The 25,122-nt window shown below is 40.2% G+C and overlaps 1 protein-coding gene across 12 annotated transcripts in view; it reads right to left on the reverse strand.

The window, feature by feature from the left end:
- The window catches only part of EHBP1 (EH domain binding protein 1), a 200,855-nt gene that overhangs the window by 30,789 nt on the left and 144,944 nt on the right, over positions 1–25,122 (reverse strand). For 2 of the 12 annotated variants that reach the window (XM_085054355.1, XM_085054357.1), the window contains 6 exons: positions 21,571–21,718; positions 14,146–14,262; positions 11,311–11,435; positions 8,507–8,645; positions 8,250–8,356; positions 5,450–5,573 (listed from right to left, as the gene is read on the reverse strand). In XM_085054355.1, coding sequence (XP_084910481.1) covers positions 5,450–5,573; positions 8,250–8,356; positions 8,507–8,645; positions 11,311–11,435; positions 14,146–14,262; positions 21,571–21,718 — 760 coding nt within the window. Of the gene's footprint in view, positions 1–5,449; positions 5,574–8,249; positions 8,357–8,506; positions 8,649–11,310; positions 11,439–14,145; positions 14,263–21,570; positions 21,719–25,122 lie in introns of all 12 variants that reach the window. The other 10 variants (XM_085054351.1, XM_085054356.1, XM_085054362.1 and 7 more) reach the window with 8 other exon arrangements.

Consider the following 25,122-nt stretch of genomic DNA (forward strand, 5'->3'; position numbering starts at 1 on the left):
TTATCTGGTTCTCTAGTGAATCACGTTTGCAGCCACCCCCACCGCCCGCCGCGCGTTAACTCTTCGCACCGTGGGTATGTACAACTCTGAAATATAAAATTAGTTGCTTTTGAAGGACACTGAGCTCCCTCTGGTGAAGGCATAACAAGTTTATTAAGTAAGCACCACCTCTGGAAGTATAATCCCCTCTGGCTTCTTCCATGGAGTTTATTGGTTCAGTTTTCCTAACCATGAGCATCATTAGGGCAATGCAGTAATTAAGAGTTGTTAGAAAGTGAATTCTCAAACTGCAGATTAGAAAATTAAACTATTTCCTGATTACATATTAATGGAGCACAACAATAGCAGTTGCCATAAGCTTGGAAGGCAACCAAGGGATAAATCTGTGTACTTAATTACCATAAACAATGGCTGCATAGAAATGAAGTTTTATGCACATTCCCTTCTGTAATATGTCTGATATCAGTACACACTTGACAATTCTTGTTCAATTATCTCTATTATTTAATGCGCTGTGAACGGCTCTGTGTAAATAAAATTAACCACCCCAATTACTTTGAATTCATCTAGGGACAACGTAATAAAAAATGTGAAGAATTCTGTATGCCTATTAATCTAAAACATTACAGAAGCTTTCACCAGATTTTCTTGTCTATATTTATTTTGTCTACATTTATTTTAGTGCACTGCTAATTCAATTACATTTACCATCAGTGGTCAATCAGCAGCAGCAGAGGGTTTTTTTTAATTTCATTAATCCTTGTACAGTACCACAAACATACTCATCCATTAGTAAGGTACAGAATCTCACATGGAAAACACAAATATGCTTCTACTTGAATTTGGGAGCCTGAAGTTAATCAGAAAAACAATTAAAAACACTTCATACCCTGTGGTCAGATAACAAAATATCTGATAGCTACAATTTTTTTTTCAAATGCTTGTTTTTGCAATTAGTGAAGAAACAGTGACTGAAAAAGAGATAAATTTAGATTAGAGATTTGTAAACCAGGATTCTTTGACTTTTATTTTAATTGTGCTATGTGATAATTCTGCATTTTAATTGGCATTTGGATATCAAGATGATGGACACCTTAAAATACAAAGACAGAAGAATTTGCAATGGAGAAAGACACTGACAGAAGTAGAGACAGAACTATTTTACCCATAACAGGTTAGGCACAACATGGGTAAGTACAATCCTGAGGAAAGCAAGATAATCCTACCTCTGTCATAGTTTAGTTTCAAGCCATTTTAACAGAGGAAGAAGAAAAATCAATGATATTAGATCATGGTTTTTTTCACTCCATCATCCAGCTCGTTTCTCTTACTTGAACCACGGGGCTGCCTTTTCTCTAAAAACATGCACCCACCAAGTTTTTTGTGATGTTGTGCTTCCTAGGGTGGATGTTGCAAAATCCCTCCTATAAACTCTTAGCTATATCCTGACAGCCATCAGGTTATTCTGGGGAGATCAGAGCACTGAAGCACTGATTCTCCTCACAGCTTTGCAATGGAGCAACAACCACACTGCACTGGAACAAGGTGAGGTTACATTTTCATTACAAGTGCAAAGACCAAGGACTGAGGTTACACCACCACTGACATAAATTACTGGATTTTAATAAATGTGTGACTATCCAGATTCAAATGGAAATCAGCAACCCAGGAATTTTAATAACTTTTATTTTTTCACACATCTTAGGAAAGTGTTGCTAGTCAAATCATGAGCAGCTGGCACCGGAAATGCAAAGCTTCAGCCAGTTCCAAACTCTGTGCCTAGCTGACGAACTTTTAAAGTATCAGCTCCCTTCTGGCCAAAAGCCAGAAACTTGTCTTCCCCAGCCAAAAAGGCTCCCTAGCAGAGCAGGAAAATGGCAGTGCATGTGCAGACAAGGACCTAGGCTCTCTTCCTACAGCCCCATTTCCATCAGATGCCATTTTCCTAATGCAAGGCAGTAGTGGAATGGATACCTCTGCAACCCAGGCTGCATCCTAGGGGATGGGCTGGAGAGCATTTGTGTCAGGGACTTCTCTCCTCCTGGCTCATACCAGAAAGGGAGTGGGGCATTGAGACTCTCCAGGATCCACTTCTCACAACCACCCACAGCCACTGCACCCTAGAAAAGCCAGGGTGGCATTTTCAACCTTTTATTTGCAATCCTAAGTGTTAGAAACTTTCTCTAAAATGTTAAGTGAAATGCCTAACAAAGCCAAGCAGTGCCATGAGTGTCATGTAACCAAGAACATCTATTATTTATAAATAGTTGCTTGTCTTTCAGTGAAACCATATGATTTCTTTCACATTTATCAAAGTCTGCAGTGCCAAGGGTTAGTTACTATATCTTTCTGGTCTTATCACTAGCCCATAGTAAAGAAATTCCCACTAAGACAGGTGGAACATTAAAGCAAATGTTTTGATACATGGGAAGAGAAGACAGAAGTCTTTCCCTGTGAAATGAATGTATGATGATACAGAACACATGCTCATGCTGCAGCCTGAAAAAATCCCTCCTGGCTAAGAAACAAAAAGGACTCTCAAACTCGTAAGGATGAAGAGTTGCCAGGTGGCAAAGAGTCTCCCCACTGGAAAAAAACACCCCCAGTTCTGTGCTGGAGAAGGATGAGAAGGAAGAGAGAGTGCTTTCTTCCTAGTAAGTCTAACAAAGAACCAGGCCAAGCACAGTGGAGAAGGAAAAGATGGTCTAGTCCCCAGCAGACACAACAGTGTTGAGCAGACCATGCTTTGCCGCCTTCTTGAATTTCATTTCAAGGCAAATGACTGAGTCAAGATGGGAGTCTTTTAGTTATTTAATTTATCTGGTATGATTCTGGCACACATAGAAACAATGCTGAAAATCGCAATACCAAATGTGCTCCCACACTGATGGGGACTATCACCCTGCAAACAGTTGTTAGGATCATTCAGTGTAAGCCCTTCCTGACACAAATGCACCAACATCTCACCCTGCTTCAACTGCTGGGGAGGAAGGTCAGCAGAGACCTTTAATTGCCTGAGGTTCTCCAGTATTACAACCCCAAGCACAACAAAATTAAGAAAGATGTGATTAAAAAGGAGTGTTAGTTATTAAACCAATTCATTTGTGGCTCTTGTCCTTCATGTTGAGTTTTCAGGAAATTTTGGCTACACACACCCAACTGGCTTCCTTGTTCCTAAAGCCTGCATTTTCACAAAAAACAAATATCAAAAGACTTTTCAGAACAACTCTGAGAGCTGGCAGCATCTCACGTTTCTCATCTTTCTGGTATGTACCAACACCTAAGGGAGTATTTGCAAAACCCCGAGATCATCATCAACAGCCCTTCAGGGCTTTTCTAGCTACCATGCTGTGGTTACTTTCTTCCTTCAGACTTGGCTTTACAGAGCACTTGGTGGTCTGTGGCAAGCTGGCAGGTCATATGGTGTTGACTCATCATTTTTGTTTCCAGATCCCTCTCTCAGTCAGACACTGAGGTGAAGCTGCCCAGACTCTGACAGAAGAAGCTGGGACTCAGATGTGGGCACAAGCTCCTGATTTGTCTGCATGAGGAATTATTTCCTGAAGAGAGGCATGGAAGAAAACCAAGTGCTATCCTGATGAAGGGAGCCACTAATGAGATGAGATACAGCAGATCTTCTGAAGGCTCTCTGGTAAGATGTGAACCACAGTTGGAGAAGTTTGAGAATCATTGCTATCAAGGCTATATTAAAAACATGTTTTCACATGTTTTCTCCTAAATTGAATTTTTAGGCAGAGAACATAAGTAGGATGTTAACCAAGGACTTGTCAAATCATTTGCTTTAAGTTAAATACTGAATGCTCAGGAAATGTTAAAAATAAAAGTAGTTTTTTTTAATTATGACTGCACCACTTGTCCCCTTCTCCCCAATACAAGAAGTGATGGATATTTATCAGTATTCCAGTTAGAAACCTCCAAGCTACACTTTTACTCTCCAGCTGTGTGCTGGACTTGCTATTTTATGCAGGATACTTAAAAAAAAACCCCTCATCATGGATCTGATAGAAAGACTACAGCAACTTCCGTCATACTTCAAAACACAAGAAATTAAAATCAATAAGAAATCACTTTTAAAATTCACTAAATGACATAAATAAAATAATAACATGGTTATTACAATTTTTAAAATCCCCAAGTGCTCTGCTGATGACTCCACATGTATCTACAGGCGGTATTTGGAGTATGTATAAGATTTGCAAAATATTGTAGAGGCTTTCTTGTGCAGAACAAAATTTCACAAATAAAAAAAAAAAGTACAGAATAAAGTGCAGGATAACATATACACATTTTTTTCTAGCTAAATAACTAAAGACCAAGATGTAATGCATTTGAAAAAGTATTTCAAAAGATGACGAGGTAAAAGTCCTACTAAACAAGCATCCATTCAGCATGGAAATAGTTTATGAATTGCATGTTTTTGTAAAATTAGTTTAAAAAGTCAAACAACCTCAGCACATGAGAAATACATCAAAAAGAACACCCTAATATTTGGATACAAGTGGCAGGCTCATTTCAAAGTATTGAACTTTAACTAAAGTCAATTCATCTGTATTTCAAAGCATAACACTGGATTCAAATTTACTTTAAAACCTGCTATTTCAGTTAAAGACAGACTTCTAGTTTATAACATCAGACATCCACATAACTTACAAAGACAATTGATCCACAAAGTAACCTGGACCAACTAACTTTTTTTCCCCTGGACAGGAAGAACTCTTTTTGGACCTACAATATTATTAGTTTTTGAAATATCAAAACACCTTTTGTTTTCAACTGATGTGGTTTAACTTCTCCATCTCTGATGACCACCAGCACTTAATACCCATCTAAAGTTCATGGTTGAAGCCACAACCATTATGCTTTTAGCAAACAATAACCCATATATTTTAATCCTTTCAATGGCACCTACAACACCAAGTATTACAGACTTTTAAAGCCCATCCTCCTGAAAATAAACAAATAAAATAATCGGGGGAGCATCAGTAACCAGATAGTATTCTTAAATTTCAGTGATCTAGTCAATGGAGCCTTCCTCCACGTACTGTACTGTTTCATGCAGTACATGGCTTTAGCTGGCCAAATTTTTTTCCCACTGAATCAGTAGAACAGTGAAGATCTTACTTTTTTTTTTTTCTTTTTTTTTAAGCAGTGGCATATCAATGAGGCACAGATGTGTATTCCAACTCTGCATGGATGAGCACACTGTTCAATAGTGCTGGCTCACACGGTATCAGGGCAAGTTATCACTTCCCATGAAGGCACTCTTATCACCAGGGCCCAGAGAGGTGGCTGCAAATCGCAGCCTTTTTATTTTCAAGGCAGTTTTGCTGAACATTCAGGCTTCAAAGATTCACACTTCCAAAACTCTATAAGAGTTTGTGAACGCTCAATTTGCCAAAACTGTTTACAGTGTAATTGGGCACCGTACCTGTGTCCATGAGATAGCGAAGGCGCTTCTCCACCAGCGCGGCACGGGTGTCAATTTGCTTTTGCTCATTCTCTAGTGCTGCCAATTCTCCTACAACATACTGACTGGTGTCTTTGAACCCTTTCTGTTAAAGAGAACAAACAAGAAGAAAAAACATCACTTGTAAGTTGCATTTTTCCTTTCCACAAACACTTAGTAAGGCACTTACCTAAACAACCAAATATCATGCTCACTACCAAAAAGCTAACACATTTCATAAACTTTACAATTTTGCCAAATGTCCTTATTTGTTTATTAAAATATCCTGGTTTTTTCTTTAAGGAACATTTGATTTTGCAGGTTTTTACTAGCTGGCAGTAATTTTGAAATTCCTCTAATTTATTTCTAAGTACATAAAAGCTGCTGTAACAAAGCGCCATGAAAAGCAAGGTAATCCAAATAAAGCACTATTTAACCTGCCGTTTCTACTCTATTCAGGTCTGATTCAATTTTAAAATGTTAACTTCATTGGCTAGAAGAACTTGCACAAGAGTCTCTAATGACAATTAAAATGTGGGCTTTGAAGAATAAAACTAAACCTGAAACAAGATCCCTGGCTTGGTTGGCTCCTCTGAGGCAACTGCAGCACTGAAGACCCCCAATCTGGGCCATCCTGCCCCTCTGGGTTTCTCTGACTGAAAAAACTGACCTGCTCCATGGTGATCCGTAAAAACACCACTTATTAACTGAGACTCTTATCCTGGAAAGTGTGACAAGTGCCTGGGCAGGCACTCAGGTGCACAGGGACTAACTCGAGCTGTCCTGCCTCTGTGCTGATCACACCTGGCCAGGAGGCAGCCCAGTTGATAAATCCCACTGAACCTTACAAAAAAAGCTGTGGGAACACTAACAATCCAAGTTTACCTCTTGTACCCTGTAACTCCTCAGCACTGCCTGGCAGATTACCACACAGATCTCCAAGTGTTTCCAAAGCCGTTTGGCTGCCTTGAAGGAGACCAAGCAAGGGTATTCAGCACCTCCAAGTTATTCTCGTGTGGCTCAATAACTTTCACACAATGTTGCGGCTGTATAGAATGCTGAAACGTCATTCCTGAAGTATATTTTTGCTTAAGTTAGGAGAAACATGTTACTCCTTCCAAGTAACCTTCCATGCACTTCTCTCCTCCATGCACTTCTCTCCACCTGACCCAGAGCCTTGGTGAATGCTTCAAATATGGAAAACCAAAATCCTGACAGAATTATTTCATGTTTCATCAACACTCTGTAAAGGATGCAACAAAAATCACTGTCCTTTAGAAACAGAAAAATATGCAGGCTTTTTTAATGAGGCTTATTCCCCTACTAGAGGCTAACTTGTTGCTGCATTAGGGTCTCAGATACTTTCACTAAATGTTCTCAACTGTTTTTCTGTAAATGTGTCTGAAATAATCGATTCAGCTTCATATTCAGGCAACAGGCATAATAAACACATCAGCATATTATTTCAAATAAAGACATGTTCAAAGTGAAAACTAACAGCATGGCTGAGCTCCCAGGACCACTAATGAGCACAGAACTTTGAAATTTGGGGTATCCAAATTTAAGGACATTATTCCCCCATTAATTTGATCCCTCACTTCCTACACAATAGCCAACGGTATCATCCCTAATGGAAAACCCTTTTCTACCTGTTGTATAGCCAGAAAAGCAGCAACAAAAAACCAAAACTCCCTGAGAGCAGACCCTGAAGAAAGAAAAAAAATCAGTCTGGGGAGTTTAAGTGATGTGCAATGTATTGCCTTTCATCAACTATAATTAATTGAAAATAGTATGAAAACTTCCCTAATGTCAGCATGCATAATTGTTAACAATTGCTGTTAGAAGATGAAAAGAAATGCTGTGTCAGGCTGTAATATCCCAAGAGTTCATGTGTATCATCTGCATATATAATGTGAACTCACTGTGCCAGACCTTTTCAGCTCTGCAAAAGTACAACTGGGCTAAAAATAACTCCAGCTCGTAAAAAGTTCGATGTTTTGGTGGAGATATGACAGCGGTACAAAATTGCTACTCAGCTCTAGATTGCCTCAGCAAAAACGACAAATGTGTTCAGATAAACTGTGGAGAGCAACAAACAAACCACCCTCAAAGGCTGTGTTGTGCTTTCAGACAAAAAAAAAAAAATTCAGGTTAAAACTTGGTTCTTCCTGCTTCTGTCCCGCAGCTGTCCATCAAAACCAGCTTTCTCCCCGCGGTCTATCAAATATTTCCCTCACAAATCAATTTTACACATGATCAGCCCATACCCCTACTGAGCTGAACCTCCCCGTTAATTAAGTGAAGAAATTACCATATATATTATATTAATGCAAACATCATTCAGCTAGTAATTCACGGCTGATCTGGATAATGGAAAGGTTGAACACCCATTAACCCAAGCCAACAAAATGGGTTGGCTGAGAAATTCTAGCAGGTCTCATGTGACTCTTCCCTCTAACTGCAGCTCTGCGGTATCTGCTATTGTAATAATTAAAATCCTCCCGGTAGATCAATACTGGAATCTCTTTATGGGAAGTGCCCTGATGGAAATGTCTCAAGGAAGCTGGGGCTGTGGAACTCTGAAAAATTCATTTTTTTTATCTGACAATTATCACCACACTGCAGACTAATTCAACAGTGCACCCCTCTCACTCTGCTTTGAATGCACTGGAGATTGACATCTAAAAAACCCTAACATCTCATTTTAACAAATAAAGGCACTATTTCCACATACAGTTTGGAATTATCAGCAATCATGAAACCAGACAAAAAATTAATATACATTAAGCACTTCATCTTCTGATGGCTTCCTCTGAGTCTCAGCTATCGCAGCCTTCTCCTCATTTCCTCTCTTTGTATCTTCCTGTATTGATCTCTGCCTTTTCATCTCTTGAAAAAAGGGAAAAGACATGTAAAATTATTATAAAGCTTGATATTTATGTATTGAAATGTGGACTTACATTATCGGGTTTTCATATATTTATTGTTAAATATTATTAAATCATAAGATGGGAAAACAGGTTTTATATTTTCTCCTACCTGGTCTGCTCTCCACGTATTGACTGAAAGACTGGAGCTGAGTTTTCCTGACGGTCGAGTCCTTGCCGAACACAACGGGATTTCTAAACCGTTCTGGTGCTTTTTGTGATCGCTCAGCACGATGTTCCTCTGTTCCATTCTGCTGGGGAAAAAAACCAGACACACAACAGTTTCTTTTGTTTACAAGCGGGAAGACATTAATTTGAAAGGTACGTTTTTTGTGAGGGGACAGGACACAGCTTTTACAGAGTGGATTTCACAACTCAGGCTGCGGTTTATATTGGATGAAAGTATCAGCAGCGGGGAAAAAAGTAGAAGAGTCATTAACTTTTCCTTTTTTTTTTTTTTTGTTTTTTTGTTTAATACGTGATGGCAACAACTGGCTTTTTGCTCTGTGGGCACCCTCCTGCACAAGTCTCTACTTCTTTACCAGCCAGACCTCTTCATTGTGACCAGCATTTGCCAGCAATGCCGATTTTAAACAAAAAATCGCTCCTTTGCACCTTTGCTGTGCCAAGCCCTGCATGTGCTGCTGCCAAGTCGCGGCGTCTCTGCCCCTGAACACGATCTGTATCGTTTTAAAGCATGTTGCCTTTAGCCTCTCTCCCTGCCCGGTACAGAAATCTGTCGTTTTCCCTAGTCCCATAGACTTGTATGACAAGAAGAACTAGTTTCTAATTTTATGCCCATTGAGATAAACCACTAATGCTGGATGAAGTCTAAAAGGTAGGATTATAATGCTACCCCACTGAACTGCATTTCATCAGCTATAACTTTCCAAAGCCAGATTTGTAAGTAAGCCCTTTACAGCTAAGGAAACTACAATTATCTTTTCCAGGGCTTCCTATGTTAATACTGGTAACAAATTCAAATGATTCTATCAACACGAAATATCCCAGAAGACTGAACCACCGTGGTGTGTGGAAGCTGCAGATACCGAGGTGCTGTGTACCAAACAAATATTTCATTTTATACCTAATCTTTTATTATTTTTATTAAGTGTTTTGAAAGTAAATAGGGAAAGGCTAAGATGCATGACTAATAGCTAAGCCTGCTGAATGCTGAAACTGGTTATCAAAAGCTACCAAGACTTTGCCCTTCCTCTGCATTGAGACAATCGGTAATGAGGGAGTTCTCCAACGGCCTATTCTCTCGCCTCAAGGAGGCCGGGGATACACAATCCCCAAGGGAAGGTAACAGTTTATCCTTTTCCACAAACACAGAATGCCTCATTTAGAAACCTGTAAACTGCATTTTATTAAAAAACAAATCCACCTCAATGCCAAGAGCTCCATGAGAACAGATGGACACCATATATTCCTTATAACGCCGCCTTTCAACTCTTCCTTAGAAAAGACGCACGCGGAGATAAACTGTTAAGTTGCACCTTTTTGTGGGAGTACCTTAAAAAGGATCAAGTCCTTCACAAATGCTTTTTATAAAGAGAAATACCATTTTTTGGTCAGGTTTGGTGATACCAAATTACCCTAAGAGGCAGCCTGTGTGTCATTTCACAGAATTAAGCTTAAACAAGTATTGCTTATACCCCTGGATGACTTTTCAGCTGCTCTAATCAGGTGGTTATGATTCTGGTTAAATAAAAGGTGGTTTCCTGCTATTAGCACAATAACCATCTGACAGCCTAAACCAGAGTCTTTACCAAAATAAACAAACATGACTAATTTTTTAGGCCTGGCAACATGCTAAAATATCAGTGTGATTAGCTAGTAAATCCCATTTTAAGAAACCTTTTTATGACTGGGGACTTCTGCCACTTTACAAATGTATTCCTCTAAGCCCACTAATTCAGTTAGCCTTTTCAATCCATTGTATTATTCTTGGGCCAGCTTCATTTTGCATTAAATCCACTGCAGAAAGCTAAATTGAACGCAAAAATCAGACTTGATCCAGGCTTCCTTTTGTTCAAAGATAGAGACCGAAAGTCCTCTGCTGCTGCCACACACTTTCATCACCAATTTATAGGAACCGACAGTGTAAGGGAAAAGCAATGAAAGTCATTGTTTTGGGACTTCAAAGCATCTCTGTATCTGGGGAAGGAAATCCTTTCAGTCAGCAGTGCTCTCCCCACAGACTGCAGGTGGGTGAAAAGTTATACCCAACTGGAAGTGCCCCAGAGCCATGGGGATATTAATGACATACAGGGACTATTTTTAAAAAATAGAATAGCAAGAGCACAAGGGGTCTAATTAAGAAAATGAAATGGAAAATTGATTGGTGGGCACTTTATGCTGAAGTGGTGAACATTAAGAACAGGCAAAGTGCCCACATACACCACATACTCATGTCTGTTTTTCTCAGAAGCACTCATCGAGTACCCAAAGTATGTAAGCCTTTAAAGTGTACCACAGCTTAGTTTTAACATAGGAAAAACAGAGGACCAGAACTGGGAGGGAAGCAAATCTCTGAGAGTCCAACCCCACTCCCATTCAAGTCAGGTAGTCTGGCTGCTGATTGCACCAGCAGCAGGATGGAGCCCGTGCTGCATTTCTGATACCAGTAACAACCTGAGCAGGCAGAATTGAGAGAGCTTCTTACATCTATCTGTTAGTGTTCTGCCAACAACAAGCATCAAGATTAAAAAAAAAAAAAAAAAAAAGGAAAATGTGTTGATCAATCAACAGGAAAAAACCCAGTGCATTGCAAATCATGTAACTGCACTGCCATGAAGATTTTCTGTGTTTCTGGCTGAAGGATTTGGTAAGAAATTATTTTCCTTCTCGCAAAATACAGACCCTTGATAGTAACACAGAGGTACCAAAACAAAAGCATTAAGCAAAACTTACCTTAATGTCTTGCTCTGAGCTATCTGTTACAGTTTTCTGAGCAGCACTGGAGAGTGAATTTGCCACCTGTGGCTGAGCTTCTAGGAGCTTCTTCAGCTTCAAATCCACCAACTTACTGTTTTGTTCTGCTAAATATGCAAATACCACATACAACAGAGTGAGATGCATTTCAATGCAGACTCGCTACAACAATGTAGCAATTTAAAAGGTAAATTTCCTTCACTTTGCTATCATTTCAAACTAAAAAAGAAACAATACTAGAAGGAACTGTTCTTGTGATTGGGATTGGTGCAGGTTTCTGTAATATACATAGAATTTTTCTTGGAAAACATACATGACACTCAGCTGAACAAGTAAACATGCTTGCAGACAGCAGATGAAAAACACAGAAAGTAGATAATGTTTAAAGTTACTCCCAATGGGTACATACCTATATTTTGGTTTAAAAACACACTGAGAAAGCCATTTATTTAAAGATGACACCCAACAATATATCATATAATTTACATACTGATAAGCCCTCAAGTTTATAAACTACTAATTCATCCTAAGGCTTCTTGGCATAGCTTCTCATAGAATTTAAGTACCAAAAAAGATGACTTTCTAGTAATAATTTACTATCACTTATAGAATATGTTGAAACTGGGAGTCATAAAATGCTTCAGAACTGCATCAAAGGGACAGATTTGAAGTCTGCTGAAGCCCCCAGATTTTTTTCATCAATTTTAGCAACTTGGATCAGAGCCCAAATAAATAGCAGTTGAGAATTTTACCTCCCAGTAACGCTTGTTCTGTATGTGAATGTTGACTGTATGAGTTTGTAACACACCTCCAGGAGCTCCAATTCATATTAGCCAAAACATTTTTGGCATGCTGGCAGTCAAATGCTGCCTGTCTCCAGCAGTGATGGGCTGGGTTGGATTATGAAGAAGGATAGTTTCCCTTTCCTCTGGCACACCCAGCCAGGGTGTCCTTAATTGAGGCCCACATGTAAGTACATGCAGATTCTCGTGGGTTTATACATAAACACTGTGTAATAACTATGATATAAGAGGTTCACAACATTTAGAAGTACTGACAAATACAGACAGAAGCGATATTTAAAACCAAGAAACGGGAAAAATAAAGTTTTCTCTTTTTGAGAGCAATGGGAGGGACTATTATTCTGCAGGGGACTAATTATGATGGTCCATAATGACCCCAAAAGTGAAAAGTCCCTTACAGTTGTACTTTTAGGTGTTCCCAGGAGATTCAGTGCTCATTAGAACTTGGTGTGAATTGGCAGATTTACACCAAAATCGGAGTACCCTGATTTCTATCACAGCATTGAACTGCTTTCTGTATTACTGCCCACCCTCTTTCTTACTTGGCTGTACCTTTGGCTACTGTGCAGACTGAACTGCAAAATGATGTCTCACGTTTCTTTCAGAACATCTCCCCTTGGTCCACATGGAGCATTGGGCAGTGGGTTTGTATCCCTGAAAAGGTACCTCTCAGGAAAAAGGGTCCACAGAAATAAATGCTGGTAAGTCACTGGGGCAATGTGACAGGAATATTCACTTACTCATTTTCTATTCCTCCTAAAATTAACCCATTTTTATTGGGAAATGATTTGACAGGATTTTGCTTTAAGTAAGCTAAAGTCAAATGCTGGAAACACTAAATATATTTTCCTATGTGTCTGGAAACCTTTAAATAGAAAAAACCGAAGGACATGAATCAAATCTTTTGCATGCAAGCAAGACTAGAAAGCGCTATATACCCATCACTGCTGGTTCAATTTACAAAGAACAAACACTAAATTAAGTTCTGACTCAACATACTATGGACTACACATTTGGGTCCAGCTGGCATGGGCAGAACCAAGCCAGAGGATGCTGAAGATGCTCCCTCTTGTACTGCCTGTTTCAATGCACAGTCCTGTGCTGATCAAGCTACTCCAGGCTGCAGCTACCTTGCAGTGAGCAGAAAGGCTCTGGCAGAGAAGCCCACCATGAACAGAGACCCCAGGCACTCCTCAGGGCTGACTGGAACAGGCAGACTTGTGCAGAGAACAAACTCCTTCAGGAGCTCTCTGCAAGCAGAGGAGCCTCTTATGGGTGGGAAGTTCTTTTTGCATAACTTTGAAGATCCAGCTCCTTTCAAAATAAGCATCTCCCTTGAAAGATTCCAACGCATTTAGCACCACATTTATCACCTAAACTCCAGTTTGGTTTGAAGATTTTTGAAAGGCAGGAATACCACTCCTGTGACTTAATGTGTTAATAGAACCCCTATTATTTGAACACTGTTATAAGTAAGTAAATAGGACTACTCTGTTCATATTTATACCTCCATGCCCCCACTGGGGCAACAAGGTGTAAACACAAGAACTGGTCCTCAGGAAGGAACCACAGAGACACCAAATCTATACAAACACACAAGGACACATTTGCTCCTCCTCCCTCAGCACATGGGCCAGGATGGCAGTCTAGAGTGGCAGCTGAACTCACCCATGGCATTGCTCACCCCTCTGCCTACCTGGCACAATCCAGGCAGGGTGCTTTCAGGTGGCTCTGCTTTACCAATGTGCCCTGGGGTCCATTTCCCCATCAAATGAGCAAGAGACATTTAAAGCTGACATTGGAGACATTTAAATCTGACATTGCTGGAAATAGTGATTTCGTTGATTTTAAATTTCAACTAAACATGAATGCAGGATATTAAACATTAGGGTTTAAAAGACCTGAAAAGGCACAAGGGAATAAAGCTGACAGACAAGCAGTACATCAGTACTTATATGATGATGGAGTGTTAGTCATGCAAAATACACAAAATAGCCATTATTTAAATTACCCGTTGAATCAAGGTCATTTTCTAGGTTAGTAAGTTCATCTCCACCTCCAGTAACAGAGCATTCAGGAGCCTCCTCATTAGTATCTATCTCAATATTATCATCATCATCATCCTCATCTGTAGGAACACACAGCATTAAGGTTAGTATTTTCGTATGTACATGCAACACATCACTCAAAAAAAAATGAATGCTTTAGAGGACAAGCTGAGTTATGATAAAAATGGAAATAATTAAACAAGTCTGGAAGGAGACTCCACTCTGTCCACTTATGGTTTCCCACAGGCTCTCAGTTGTCCACATTGCAGAATGGGTGCCAAAGCTGCCATGTGTCAGGTTCAGATGGGTCTGGGCAGCAGAAGGACCTTGAGCTGCTGTCTCCTGAGAAAGGCTCCAGGTACTGAGTTCCCAGCTTGCTGAGACTTGCTACTCTTCCCTTTGTACAGTAAATCCCAGAGCAGTGATCACTGTACCTTGCTTAGGTGTTAAAGTCTCCTTCTGGTACAAGGAAAGCTACCACCTGGAACATCACCTGTGTCAGGTGCAGTGAGAGCACACTCATGAATTGCTGCTTTCCCAAAACCACATGATGGGTCAGGCTGGAAGGGACCACTATGGGTCATCTAGTCCAATCTCCCTGCTCAGGCAGGCTCATCCCAGAGCACTGGCACAAGATTGTATCTGGATGGTTCTTGAATATTCCCAATGAAGATGACTCCACAGCCTCTCTGGGCAATCTGTGCCAGTGCTCAGGCACTGCACAGTAAGGAACCTCTGCCTCATGTTCAGCTGGAGCTTCCTGTGCCTCAGTTTGCCCGTTGCCTCTTGTCCCACTGCCCAGCCCCATGGAGCAGAGCCTGCTCCATCCTCTGAGCCTCCCTGCAGACACTGACAGACACTGATGAGGGCTCCTCTCAGTGTCTCTTCTCCAGGCTGGACAGCCCCAGCTCCCTCAGCCTCTCCTCAGAAGGGAGGTGCTCCAGTCCCTTCATCATCTTTGTCACCCTCTGCTGGACCTGCTCCAGGAGTTCCTTGTCTCTCTTGTCCTGAGGAGCCCAGAACTGAACACAGCACTCAGCTGTGCCTCACCAGGGCTGAGTGGAGAGGCAGGATCACCTCCCTGACCTGCTGGCAATGCAGTTCCTGATGCAGCCCAGGATACCACTGGGAATGTTCCCCCAGGGCACTGCTGGCCCATGGACAGCTTGTTGTCCACCAGCACCCCCAGGTCCTTCTCCCCAGAGCTCCTTCCCAGCAGGTTTGTCCCCAGCCTGTGCTGGTGCCTGGGGTTGTTCCTCCCCAGCTGCAGACCCTGCATTTGCCTGGCTGAATTCCAGGAGGTTCTTCCCTGCCCATCTCTCCAGCCTGCTGAGGTCCCTCTGAAGGGCTCACAGCTCTCTGGGCTATCAGCCACTGCTTCCAGCTTGGTGTCACCTGTGAGCTCGCTGAGGAGCATCTGCCCCCTCATCCAAATCATTGATGAATAAGTTAAAAATGCTTTACTGCACTACTTTTCATCAGCATTGTTTGTAAGCTACATACATTTTAAATAAAATAATAATTGTAATTATATTTTTTACGGGATCTTTCTACCAAGTTTCTCAGAGCAGCTTATGAATATCACTCATAAATGAGCCCCATAATGTTTTATGAAGTAGGAGATTATAATAATTACAATTATGATGATGATGTAGGTAAATTATGGCACAGAAAGAGTAAGTAACCTGAGGAAGATCACATAGCAAGTTCTGAATTGTGAAGCAGATCCCAGAAAAATCCTGACTCACATTTTCAATACATACATATAATGAAATGAAAGTCTATGAAAGCTAGGTTAGTACTTTCAAAGTAAATAGATGCATTGTATTTACTCATTTTTAAATCTCTTATCAATGCTATCTACACTTGTTCAGACTTACTCAAACATTTTTTTCCTATGTATACATGCATGTATGTAAAAATGATAAAAAACAGTAGGCTGAAGTGTGTCTGAAAAAGCAAGACATACAGTAACTCAAGGAACTTTAAAATATCTAAGATAGGAAAAAGATACAAATTATAAGTACAGGACATGGGTACATTCAAACACTATATAAACAAAAAAGACCCTAAATATAGTATCAAGATGCCATAATACTGAATACCAGAAGTTTAGACAGGATTGGTGCTGATCACTCATCACGTGTCTTGGAAACAAACTCACCCTCACTCCCAGACCTGAACATTGCACTTTAGGCCCACACTGCTGTCACAAAGGTCGTACCATTGTATTTTTTCTTTATCCCTTTATCTCCACAGCACCTAGAATTCCCATTTTAGGAGCTTGTTAACTTTTTTATATCTACTACTCTTTTCTAACCAGCTGCTCCCTCAATACCCCTGTAACTAATCAACATCTTCCACAGACAGGGTAAGGTTCTTGCTGCAACAGACAGGAGCAAAGAAGTTCCCATTTCAGTGTCTTATCCAGCATCAGTTGTGAGTGTGATGGAGCAGCAGCCTGTGAAGCAGGACCCCTGTGTCTCAGCTGAGCACCACGACTTCCCTTGGCTCCCCTCCACGAGTCCTCCTTAGTCTCTGGAAGACTCACCTTTCTTCCAAACTGTCCCAGATTGAGTCAGAGTGATAGAGAAAAACATCTCTTTCCAGCCAGTCCAGGATCTGCGACCAGACCTGGGACCTGACAGATTATGCTTCAGGTGTGGAAGTGGGTGGGCAGAAACACTCCTTTCTGCCACACCCTTTCTGTTCCCACTAAAACTCCACAGTGATCCTGGGATCTGGACTCCTGTTGTTTCAGAAGTGCAGAGGCAAGTGAACAAAGTAGAAGGGCACAGCGTGATCTTCATGAAGTGGAAAAAAATTATAAAAAGGGGTAAAAAGCGGACTGAAGAGAAAACAGAGAGTGGTAAAGCAGCAACAAGCGTAATTCTGATGGTTTTGATTTTCCTTCAAAGCTGCTCTACTGTTTGTGATGAGGAGCTGGACTTTGCACACCATTATAAATCCTTCATGATGGTGCTGGAGAAATTCAGTGGCACTCAGGCCATAGCACTCTCAAATACATCCTGGAGCTCACAGGGACACATTGAAAGCATGACTGGGCTACTGTGGGCATTTGGAAGAGGCAGAAGAGAAGAAACAGGGACACTGTCATGGCAAAGGGAAATCAAATCCACCTGGAGCCTAGAAGCAGGCAGTGACTTTTGCAATCACCCAAAGGAGTCAGCTCACAAGGTCAGCTCACAGCTACCAGTCACCCCACCAGATGCTGCACGTGTCAAAACAATCCAAACAAGATGACAGGGTTTAAGACTCCTGCATACTAAGGGAATGCTTATATTAGATTATTTGATTTTCTTTAATTTAATATAGGCAAGATGAGATCAGAGGCAGTGCCTTTGACACCACCATTTTAGGAAACAAAAGAGATGGGAATGTGGAAGACACCAGTTTCTAGTATCAGATAATGACCTGACCTAGTATTTAATTTAAAGTTGGCAGACTTTCACTGAATATGATTATCAGGACATTTACACTTTATTAAAAAAAATCAATTAAAAGCAGTAATTTGAAGTAATTTCAGATTTTTTCCCATATCTTTAAAAATCTAGATTCCTTGATTTAAACTAGTCTAGGGTTTTTTCCAGTTCAGTGTTCTTCCAGTGTATTAAAAGGGAAATGTGTTTAGGGAGCATGTTACAACAAGATTTTGCAATTATAAATGATAAAAGGAACAACATGACGAAGAGATAACAGATATCGTTTATGAAAAGAACAAATTGCTAGTGTGAAAAACTTAAAGCACTTGGTCTAGAACCAGGGCAGACATTTAGAAAAGGACTGAAGAGCTGCTTCCTTGAAAAGTATTTAAATTTGAGTCCTAGAAAGACAGCAAAGCTTTACTATGTCATGAAGGAATGGACAGAATGAAAGACAAAGGATTGGGTCAAAACTAACAGCACTGACCATTACCTACACAGCATGGACTCCAGTCTGGACTGGAGAGAGAGAAATAAGTATCTTTTGGAGCCACATGGAAATGCTGAAACGGTAGAAAAGGACCCAGAGGCATTTTATAGCTCTTATGCTTTACTATTCAGATTAAGGTCAGGCCTAAGTTGTGGTTAAACTGATACTCTCTTAACTTGGTTGAAGCTTGCCCACATGTGAAGGAGATGCAGCTGACTGCACCAATTTCTAGCTTAAATTAAACAGGAACCATTTTCATAGTGAAGCAAAAGCATTGATGGGGGCTGGATCACGTTACTGGCAGAAGCTGCCATTGGAGTTACAGAAACTGTACTTGCTCTTCAGGGAAGATGTCTCTGGGAAGTCCTTCAGGCTTGTGGATGTTGAGATATTTAGCTCATTTACTTTCAGGTGCAGAGCTCGCTTTAAGGCTACAGGATGCGACAGGAGCCTCTGTACAGCAATAAAAGGCAGTGAAGGTGGGAAATGGAAGAATTGCAGAGTTGAAATACTGGTTCTGTGTACAAGAAATCTGATGCCAGGACAAGAAATTACAGCAGTAACTCCCAACAGATAGAAATACTGCCTCCTAAAAATATTGAGGACCTAACACTTGTTTCATTAGCTGGAGACTAAGCATGATTAGTAAGGCTGTGCCACTACATACATTCCCTAAAAATCATTGCCTCAGAAGTGAAACCTTGAACACACCCTGTCCTCACCACCCCCAGGTCAGAGCCACTTCCTCACACAGATGCCATCTCCAATAAAGGATGGAGATGTGCCAGAGAGTAAAGAAAACACAGCACCAAATCCCAGAAGGGCAGACCGGTGTTCCACTGCACAGGGACAATTCCTAGATAATATGTCAATTCCTTTGTCCTGCTACTGCTAGGAAAAGGGAGGATATTTGGATCTCTATCTTGATGCTGTCCCTGGATCCATCTCAAGGCATCCTCTTATCAGCCTCAAGCTAGTAGGACATCTAATAAATTTGAAGCTGCCATCCCAAACCCTCTGGCAGTTGGCAGGAAGAAGTATTTTCTGTCTCACATGCCAAATAACCTATGAAAAAGACTGGATTTCATAGCTAGGGATGCTGCTTATCCAGGAAAGTTTCAACTTGCCATAGGCATTTGAGTTTTTCAGACCATGATTAAATAAAGCCTTTTAACAGAGAATATTGCACCACTGCCAAAGCACGAAAATCTTAATGAGCATATAGAAACAATGAAAGAGATCACATTTTTTACCAACAGTTGTGAGGAAGAAGTTAGTCTTTAAGAACTCCAGAATCCCAGTGCTGAAAACTCACTTTTTTCTGAAACAATTGCACTGAGAGTAAAATTATTTGGTACATTCCCTTTTTGCAAATAAAAAAGTAATTGCAAACAATGCAGAAGAAGAGATTAATGATGTATAATGGACAAGAGATCCTAAATAAGATTGTCTTGCAATCTTGTTGTGTTCTGTGCATACAGGACTTTACACAATAAAAACCTGAATGCAGTTAGGGAAAACATTCAGAGTCCAGTTGTAATAAGGAAACTGTCTATTAAATCCCAATTTTTTGTGAAAATTAAAAAATGAAAAAGACTAAACCCAGAAATAATTCCAATTCATTTGGTTTGTCAAGTGTTGGTGCCATTTCATAGATCTATTGCATTTTTTTCTCCACTGGAGTGGAGATTTGGTGTGGCACCTGACATTACCAGTGATGTGGCAGAATTATGTGGAAGATGTGCCACAAGGAAAGCTTCTTGAAGGAGGAAGTTGAAAGAAACACTACTAAATGTACATTGACATGAAAAGAGCAAAGAGGGATAAAACAAGACAGGGAATGAAAACTTGAAGTCCAAGAGAAGTTCCAATAGACTGGCCAAACTACCATACGAACAAAGGAAAATCAAAGTAGGAAGTACAAATCAATGCAGAAGTAGAAGGCTGTGAGATTGTTACACTGGATAAAACCCAATAGGTAGAGTGGTGATAACTTTATAAACGAGTTGTCATCAGTTCTGATACTGTCTGCTCTTTTAATAACACTAAACTCTCTGGGTGCAGCCACAATCTCCCTTTATAAATACATATTTCTTTTAAGACATATGCACAGCTACCTCTGAGACTGTTTACAAATGGAATGAAGGGCAGGAAGAGCAATGGCAAAACGCAGAGGAAAATCTGAACAGCAAGAACACATCCCAGAAAGCAGCACACTGGGATATTTAGCAACACTACAAGTGAGTCACTGCAACAAAACAGGGTCCCTGCTATCCATCTGAACACTCAGGATACAACCAAAGACCTGACTTTGAGGGAAGGTATGGCAGGAACAGCTATGTGCAGGCATGATGACACAGTGAGGAGGAAGTAATGAAATAATGTAGGATGAGGAGTCATAAAGTGTGAAGAGGAATGAGGAAGACCACAGTGTATGCAATACCCAAGTCCTGTGTCATTTGGCTCAGACTGTCTCACTGCTATCAAGGATATAATTTCTCTATTTATCACAAAGGAGAGTTATGTTGGCAAGCCTGGTTTACTGGGCAAAGAGAGCAAACTGAAGACAAGACCCAAAGGGAGATGTACAACTCACTTTCTCTTTGGTGTTAAATGCAACAGAAGTGTAGGGCTTAGGATGCAGTACAACTGTATTCAAATATTTATGCATACAAAATACATGTAGTAGAGAAGAAATAAATATTTTTGTTGAATCTACATGAATTGTGAGTATCAAGCTGGATTTTCCTTCCACTTTGGCTTCCAATTACAAGTTAGTTTGAGAAACACTATTTCCCTTAAGACATTAAAAGAGCAAGAAGCCTGCACTGAAACGTGTGCTCAGCACCCCTTTGAGTTTGAGTGACACTACATTACTCCAGCTCAGAGCACTGGCAGGTATATGAATTTTAATGGTATTTCAAAGTCAGTTTAATAATATTATAGCAATATTACAACTCAAAACCTGTACATGCAAGTGGTCTGTCAAAAGACTGCTGTTTAAAATCAAAAGGTTGTTGCCCACACCTCTCACAGGCCACCTTTAAAATTCTGTTCTTTTGAACACATTTAATACAAAATAACATTTCTTAAATATTTCAAATGTCATTTTTCCCCAAAATATTGTCCGTGCTCCTATATAAAAATATATATTGAACAGAACCAACAACCATGAAATTCTAAACTGTGGGTAATGAGAAATCTGTAAACAACGGGCCAACATGAGCTACTTGTTCACAGAACATCTTTTTCTTTCAATTACACATATGCTTTTCTTTTAACTGTTGGAAATTAAGCCACACAACACTGATTTAGGAAACGCATCTACAGCTAGGTCTTTTGACACGTTCACCTGATGAACAACAACGTTTTGAAGTGTGAATAAAAGTGATACCCAAAAAGGTCTCTGGTTTCTAGGTTGCCATAGGAATAAGATACAAGGTTCCTCAGCTCACCTCCAGATGCCTTTGACCTTTCTTTCAACTTTTCTGCAGCCATTTCAGGGTAGCTGGGAAGTTCTGACATCTTCACTCCAGATCGAGCTTCTGCTATTAGCTGACGAGCTCTCTCTCTCAGCTGCCGACGCCGCTCTTCATCTTGCTGCTAAGATATATTGAACAGTTGCCAACTCAGTAATTGACAGAAATGCAATTTCATTCTCAATCTGATCATCATGATAGGAACTGGTTTACAGCATGGTGCTTGGCCCACATTATAAATAGGACGCTCGATATCAGTTGGGTGTCACACCACAATTTTTAAAGACATCCATGCGTCAGATTATTTTTTTTTCAAGCATTCTCCAAATTATTACAGCATTAGAAACCTGATGATTTGCAATGTAAAGCTTTTATAAATGATGTTCTATAAAAACACCTTGATGAAAATTTGCAGACACTTTAGTCTCAAAGTAATCACACCCAATGAGTGATTTGAGTGAAGTTTTACCATGGCTATAAAATGGTTATACTAAATTGAATTACTCATTTGAGTAGTATTCTCTCACAGAACTGAACAGAGAGGCCAGATGTTGCTCTTGGTTACTCCAAGCACCAAGCTGACTTCAAAGTGTAAAGTGGCATCAAATCTGAGGCATGTTCTTTGACTTCAATGGATACTTTTCTTTAAAAAAAAAAACAACTAATGAAAATTACCGAAAGAACAATAGATGGTCTCACAGCAGAAAAGACTTTGGATCCCTTTAAAACATCCTGCTAGTGGGGCTTTGGTCACTAATTAAAGGAATCATATTGGAACCATGCCAGACAGTGCTGTCCCACTAAAGCTCGTAACTAAGAAGAATGATAATATTTCAGTTACAAACAAAGTTCTGCAGCATGAAATTTTGCAAAAGACTAACCCACCATGACAAAAAGCCTTCATAAAAAGATGTGTTAAAATATATCTATAAGACTCCACAGGTTCCATAAGGCAAATCCTTTCAGTTTTCACCTTAAACATAGGATTTTTGCAAAGTTAGGACTGCTTTTCCCCTCCCCTCAATATAGAAATGCTCCTAAGTGCAACAAAGTCAGTGCTTGGCTTAATCTGCCAATATGTTTGTATTATTGACATAATGACCTGGATAAATCCCAGGTACAGGCTGTTGACCTGAACTAAGTGGAATATAACAAACTGCCTAATTTTGGAGAGCCATCCTGGCAGCCTTCCCACCAACCCAGAAACTTGAGCATCCCACACCTGCAGAGGCTGGTGAGAGCTGTTGCTAAGTGCTATTTAGTTTAAGCAATCATTAATAAAACAAGCGCAAAATACTAATTAGGTACATTTTATCCATTTCCATGTAAATTGTTTGTTTGTAGCTATTTACTCAGCATTGTTCTCGGCACAATAGAAAAAATGCAAATGATTGAATCAGAATGCAGCCCTAATGGGACTTTCTGTTTATAACCATTAGCCCAGAGGTGTGCTGTAATTCAATCCTCAAGCAGAAAGATTTAGCCTCATTAACAGCTTGCATGGGCAGGTTACAACTCATAAAACCCTACAGTAAACAAAGTATATGGACACAGCACAATATCTCGCCTCTGAGTGACAGAGTCCCCATTCCCTATCAGATTGCCTTGATTTACTTTTCTCCTAATGTCCTCCCCTGGAAAGACAATCCTGCCTGGGCCCTGCGAGGCAGCGGGATGGCACAGGGGCTTTGTTTGCTTTCTCACCCTTTAACTTCCCAGAAGGCACAGAGTAACAGTTCTATCAAAAATTTATTTGGTAAAGTACACATTGGAAAGACAACTGGAAAGCCTCCCCCCCACCTCCTCCTATGCACTATAATAGATCAATTTAATTTAATTTCTAGCCAGCCAACTGACACAGCAAACGGTTTTATTTCGACCCACAGTATTTGGGAACATTAATTACATTGAATTTCACTCGAAATAAAACTGCTCAAATCTCTAATATTCTTAATTCCTTGGATATAGGAACTTGTGGGCTTAATTTAAATGACTTTTAAGAACGAATGTACAAAATTAAGATTCCCATGTGGTTTAACGTCAAACAATTTAATCTACTTCAGCACATGTAATTTAAAATAGGCCCAGTTACGTGTTTGTGACAAAAATGCCCAAAACTGAGCTGGCTGATTTCTTCCTTCTCCTTTCCTCCCCTCCTCCCGAAAGAGAACTTGTATCCTGAATTATTAGCATAGTCATTAACATCCCGGGGATCTCCAAGCAAACACAGATTATGGTGGCTTGTGTTTGTGCTGATTAAGCCAATCATCACCAGCGGATAAGGGAAAAACCAGCCTAGTTCTTGCTTAAATTCAATTCAGGTATTTGAACCCGCTGTTACTGAGCCTGGCAGAAGAAACACTGGTGGAAGGAGGAATGAAACTGAGAGCCGAAAAAGTAGATAGATTAAGTTTTGAGGTACAGGAGAATTGTTAAACAGCGTATCAAGCTAGAATTTGGAAAGGAAAGCACTGGGGAGAGGTATGGAGGCATGAACAAAGATATTAAAAAAGCCAGGACACATGAAGAGAAGAGAAACACTGCACCAAAAAAGGACCAAGCAAACACACATACAGGGATTTTTTTTTTTCCTGCACAGTTGAAAAGAAAACTCAGTAAAATCTTTCACCCTCTGACATGAACCTGACATGCCAAAGAGACATTACAGTTTTCTTTGTTGTTTTCCCCCCAACTATTTTGTAATGGTTTAAAGATCTGCCATGCAGAAGCACAGTGAGGAAAACTTCACTATTTAAGGACAAACTCTTCAAGAATAAGTAATGTAATTCCTTGTTTCCCTCCTATAAAAATGTATTGGTATGCAATTTTTATATTTCACAGTTCACTGACATCTCGGCAAGCTTTCTTCCACTGCTTCAATGGTGCTACTTTTAATTTTATCCTCCTTAGTCCTAGTAATTAAAGTGATCAGCAGTGGCATCCCAACGGCTTTGACACAGCTACAACCCCCTAGCTGACTCCGGCTTTTAAGGGAAAGGGGAAGAAAAAAAAGGACGGGAGTTTCATTTCACTGGAACAAGAAAATCAAGCTTCTCCAATCCTCAACTTTATCCAATTGTTCTTTCAGCAGCCTTTGGATCTTAAGAAACAAATAAAAATGGCTGCCATTAGGGGGTCCTGTTTGTACTCGCCGCAGACGGCAATGACTGACATTACTTTGGCCAAAAATTATGCCGTGGATTTGGGAAGGTGAATTCGAATGTGAAACACTGGCGGGGCAGTTTCCGAGATCATTACCCAGCCAGCTGAGAGCTGCTCAACTCAGGAAAATATTGAGAGTGGTGGAGTCTTTCAGGGGGAAAAAAAACCCTAAACACCCCCTTAAAAAACATCTCCTTAAATGACTAAAAATTTTGCAATCTTCTCACATTAAAAAAAAAAAGAAGAAACAAAATAAACCACAAAATATTTGCCAGGGATTTTCAGTCCTCCTTCGGCAGAATTTTGGGAGGATCCAAAATGAGTTTACCCCAGAAGTCTGATAATGTGTCATCCTCTCAACATAAA

Source organism: Lichenostomus cassidix, chromosome 3, assembly GCF_008360975.1.
Source record: "Lichenostomus cassidix isolate B80296 chromosome 3, HeHo_3.0, whole genome shotgun sequence".
In the NCBI taxonomy this organism is placed as follows: domain Eukaryota; kingdom Metazoa; phylum Chordata; class Aves; order Passeriformes; family Meliphagidae; genus Lichenostomus; species Lichenostomus cassidix.